Source organism: Charadrius vociferus, unplaced genomic scaffold (assembly GCF_000708025.1).
Source record: "Charadrius vociferus isolate BGI_N301 unplaced genomic scaffold, ASM70802v2 scaffold163, whole genome shotgun sequence".
NCBI classification, from domain to species: Eukaryota; Metazoa; Chordata; class Aves; order Charadriiformes; family Charadriidae; genus Charadrius; species Charadrius vociferus.
Window position 1 is genome coordinate 7,347,277 of NW_009648332.1, and position 4,411 is coordinate 7,351,687.

The 4,411-nt window shown below is 59.6% G+C and overlaps 1 protein-coding gene across 1 annotated transcript in view; it reads right to left on the bottom strand.

The window, feature by feature from the left end:
- PLK3 (polo-like kinase 3) overlaps positions 1-4,310 on the bottom strand; it is a 5,743-nt gene extending 1,433 nt beyond the window's left edge. Inside the window, 12 exon segments of the mRNA XM_009884856.1 lie at positions 40-125; positions 127-157; positions 262-379; positions 459-568; positions 946-1,072; positions 1,420-1,615; positions 2,334-2,429; positions 3,004-3,091; positions 3,179-3,308; positions 3,765-3,881; positions 3,967-4,074; positions 4,254-4,310. Of these exon segments, the coding sequence (XP_009883158.1) occupies positions 40-125; positions 127-157; positions 262-379; positions 459-568; positions 946-1,072; positions 1,420-1,615; positions 2,334-2,429; positions 3,004-3,091; positions 3,179-3,308; positions 3,765-3,881; positions 3,967-4,074; positions 4,254-4,310 (1,264 nt within the window).
- Between the last annotated feature and the right edge of the window lie 101 nt (positions 4,311-4,411).

The window sequence follows — 4,411 nt, forward strand, 5'->3', positions numbered from 1 at the left end:
TAGCAGCCATGCCTTCATCTCACAGGGAAGGGGATGTACAGTGCCCTGTCCCATCCCAGAGCAGTCTGACCAGTTTACCTGGGGGCATGGAGGAGAGGCAGGTCCCCAGCAGCCAGACAGCCGATGATGGCAGAGGCGGTGATGCAGTCTTCAAAGGCTGTGGAGAGAAGATGACAGGCTGAGTCAGCCAGCCCCGCTATCAGCCAAGGCAGGACAGGAAGCTTGGGGCAGGCTGGGGTGGCCCGGGCAGGTATTGCTCACCCTCACAGCTGCTGGCCATCGTCCCCCGGATGGAGGGGGACACGGACTTGTGAGATGTCTCTTCCACCACGGTCTCCACAGGGCTAGAGCTGGCGCTGCGGCATGATACTGGGGTGGCCTGCAGAAAGACCTGGTTTTAGCACAGTCCTGCCTGCTCCCCCAAAGAGGGGTGGGCATGAGCTCAGGGATGTTCTCACCTCATTCCCTTCCACGGTTTTATAGCTCATCTGCCGACAGATCGAGGTCTTCATCAGCCCAGTGACCAGCTTGGAGATGTCATCCTTGTCCTCTGAAGAGCCCTTCTTGGCTGAAGGCAGAGCAAGCGATGAGCACGCTACTGAGCACAGGGGATGGGGACATCTGGGCCACCCCTCCCAGTAACTCAGCTCTCCCTTGTCTGTTCCCATGCCCACGGTGGAGGGGATGGTGTCAGGCAGCTGCCTCCCACTTTCACTTCCCAGTTCTCATGCAACACAGGGCTTCCAGGAGGAACTGCCTCCGGGGGTTGCGGCACAGCATCCGCTCTCCAGGCGCACACCCATGCCAGGCCACCAGCACCAGCTTGTGCTGGCCCTGGGCAGAGGGCCGAGGGAGACACATCAGGGGGTCTCTTCAGGAGATGGGACCCACTTCTCCCTGCAGGAAGGGTGACCCAGAGGCTCCTGCGCAAGTGCATGAACTCACCCTTGGGTTTTTTCTTCCCAAAAAGTGTCTTGGTGACTTTAGCAAACAGACTCTTTGCTGGGTTGGGGGGACTCAGCTCTGGAGCCATCACACAGCTGCTGGGAGGGAGCTTCTCAGGCGTGTAGCCCTGCAGAGAGGTCAAGGCAGAGGTTTGGTTTCCATTGCCCACATGCTTCAGGCAGAGCAGCTGCCCTGGGCTGACCGCAGTCACTCGCAGCCCTCCTGACAGCCAGCTTGCATTTCCGTCAAACCCTGGCCCCATGACTGGCATCAGTACGGGAAACAGCCCGTGCTGTGGGGACAAGGCAGCAGGAGCACACCAGATCCCTCAGTTCCCCTGGCTGGCATTTGGGCAGGACAGCAGCTGCTTCCTTTGAAGGACTGAGACTTGGGCTCCAAGGACAGCACCCTGCACAGCCCTAAAAGCCTCATCCCCCCCAGACAAGGGTCAAGGCCAGACCCCCGCTGACTCACCTTGAAGAACTCATGGTCCAAGATCTCCTCGAGGGTGAGGCGGTCCTGGGGGTTGCGTCTGAGGATGCCGGCAATGAGGTGCTTGGCAGGCAAGGAGAGGAAGGCAGGGAGGGTGTACTCCACCTGCTTGATGCACCTGTAGGTCTCCTTGAGGTCGGAGGTCTCAAAGGGAGGGTTCCCACACAGCAGGGTGTACCTGGGAGGGTACACATGTGCCACCGTCACATCCCCACCAGGCTTATGACTCAGCAGCACTTAAAGCAAGGAAGTTATTGGCATTTGGCCGGCCACACCTGGCCAGGAGCACCACTTCCAGCCCAGGTGGCCACACACACATCCGGCCACGCTTCCTCCTAGCAACTGTTTAGAGCAACAAAACAAGGAGCCCTGGGGAAGGGGAGAGGGCTGGAAGGCAGAGGCCACACTCTGCCACCACCGCCACAACCCCTGCGTGGCCGCCGGGGCGGAAAGCGGAGCAGGAAGCTCACGGGCAGCGGCCAGGTGAAGGGCTGGATGTGCCGAAGCAGCACAGCGATCGCTCCCCAAAACAAACAGAGCAGCAGCTGCCACCAGCCACTGAGCTTTTCCGTTGTTTATCAGGTTCACGGGGCGGTTGAGCACGCTTTGAACCAGAGCCAAGGGTGGCACGAGAGCGCCTGCCCCTCGCGGCTCCCACTCATGCAAACCCCGGAGCAGCATCCCGGGGATAGCCAGCAGCATCGCGCCAAAGAGGGGCTGGGCAGGATGCGGCCACTCGCTCCCCTCCCCCTGCCTTTCGGCAACCCCTGCAAAGCCACAAGGCAAAGCGTAAGAGGACTTCCTCATCAGGGCTGCTCCACAGCCCGGCTCTCCCCCCGCCCCAGCACAGGAAGGGCTTGCCCGGACCCCTCCCCAAACCAGCGGCACACACTTACATGACACAGCCCAGGGACCACACATCCGACTCCGGCCCGTGGCCCTGCCTCAGCAGCACTTCTGGGGCCAGGTAGTTGGGGGTCCCACATATCGTCCTGTGGGGCAGAGCACCAGGTCAGTGCATGCTCTGCATCCCATCACAACCTCCTCCCCCAACCCTCTCCAAGCCCTGGGACTGAGCTTGCAGCCTGTGCTCCCGCCCCGAGTCCATTTTGCTCTTTGTGGTCCAAAGTCCCCCTCCATCTACAAGGAGCTCCATACAGACTAAAAAAAAATTCTTCTCCAGCTCCCGAGGGTCAGGAGCAGCTGCTCCTGGGGAGCCGTTGGGAAGAGTTTGTCCTAGAGCTGGGGAGGAACAGAGCCTTTGTGTCCCAGCCTGTGCAGCCGGCAGGGCAGCCGGGCAGGCACAATAGCGATAGTCAGCACATTGTTCTCCCCCTGGACGGCTGCGAGCTCACTCCTGAAGGAACCACAAAGGCCCCCGTCCCCTCGCCTCGCCTGCAGCTGGGGCAGGAATCGCTTCCCCACCCCAGGAAGGGGCCCTAAGGCTTCCCTTCCCCAGGCCAGGAGGGAGCCCTCACCACCCCTCCATCCTCCCAGGAAGCCGGAGGAGGAAGAGGAAGAGTGGAAACCTCAGAGGGCTCTGGAATAGGGAAACCTCAGACTTACTTTTTCTTCTGGTCAGAGATATCCTGGCAAGCAGCTAGACCAAAGTCCCCCACTTTCAGCTCCATGTTTTCATTGATGAAGAAGTTGCCTGCAAGTCAAGGGCAACGCGTCACCACAAGTCCCTCTGGGGCAGCTCGCTCCCCACACAGCTCCCTGCCCCAACCACAGCACTCACCGAGCTTGAGGTCTCTGTGCAGGATGCCCTTGAGGTGAAGGTATTTCAAGCCTGAGATGATCTGTTTGAGGTAATAGCGCACTTCGGGCTCCAGCAGAGTATGGCGGGCCTTCCAGATGTGGGCCAAGGACTGCAGAGGGAGAGAAGGCAGCTTGGTGATGGCAGGCAGGGAGAACAGGCAGGCCTGCTGACTAGGCAAGGGGCAGGCAGGGTCAAAGCCAGTTCTTCCAGAAGTTGCACATCCACAAATAATCCTTCTTCCACAGCCATGACCTCAGCAGACTCCCCACACGAGGTTGAGATTGCTCAGCACAGCCAGGGGAACCGCTGGACTTACGGTGGCCCCACAAGGAGCTACAGGCTGCCAACATGAGCAGGCAGACCAAGCAGGACAGGCAGCCGGTGGTGTCCCCAGCACCCATGCGGAACCAAACGGGTTATGGCTGAGCTCAGAGGGTGTGACAGAGCAGGCAGCAAGGCGGCCCAGGAGGAGAGTGCTAACAAAACACCTCAGATAAGGCCTGCTCCAACCAGCCACAGCTCTGTTTAGGAGATCCTTTGACACGAAGGCCACACCAGCACTCACCTTCCTACTACAGTGCTCCAGGAAGATGTAGATACTCTCTGCGTCCTCGAAGTAGTGGGAGAACTTGACAATATGCTTATGGTGCAAGTCCCGGTGCAGCTCAATCTCATTGGTGATCTGGAAGGGAGCAGTGGTCCCGAGTGAGCAGAGGGTCCCTGCTGCACCCTGCCAGCCAGCACCCCACCAGCCCCACAGCACCCACCTTTTCCCGCTGGTGAGGTTTAGCCACCCGGCTGTGAGGAACGACCTTCACGGCGTAGGTTTTGTTGCTGGAGAGGTCTGTCATTTCATAGCATCGTGCAAACCCACCCTGCAAGGGAAGAGGTAGTTATGGATGGGTGAGAGACAGCTCTTCGCCCCTGCCTATGAGCCACCACCTCCTCCTCCATTCCCTTGCAGCACAGCCCAGCAAGCGTCACACGCTCCCTCCTGCTGCATCGCCCACTAAGATCTGAACTATGATGCTCTCAACCAGGGATTTTTCTTCACCCAGTTCCTGTAAAACCTCCAGGGCATTTTTCCTCCCACCACGGCCAGACTCTGCATCTTTCCACATGACAGATCAACCTGGAAAGTCCTGCGCAGGGCAGGGAGCCCGGAGACCGGAGGAGGCCACCAAAAGGCACCCCCATGGAGACAGGTTTTTC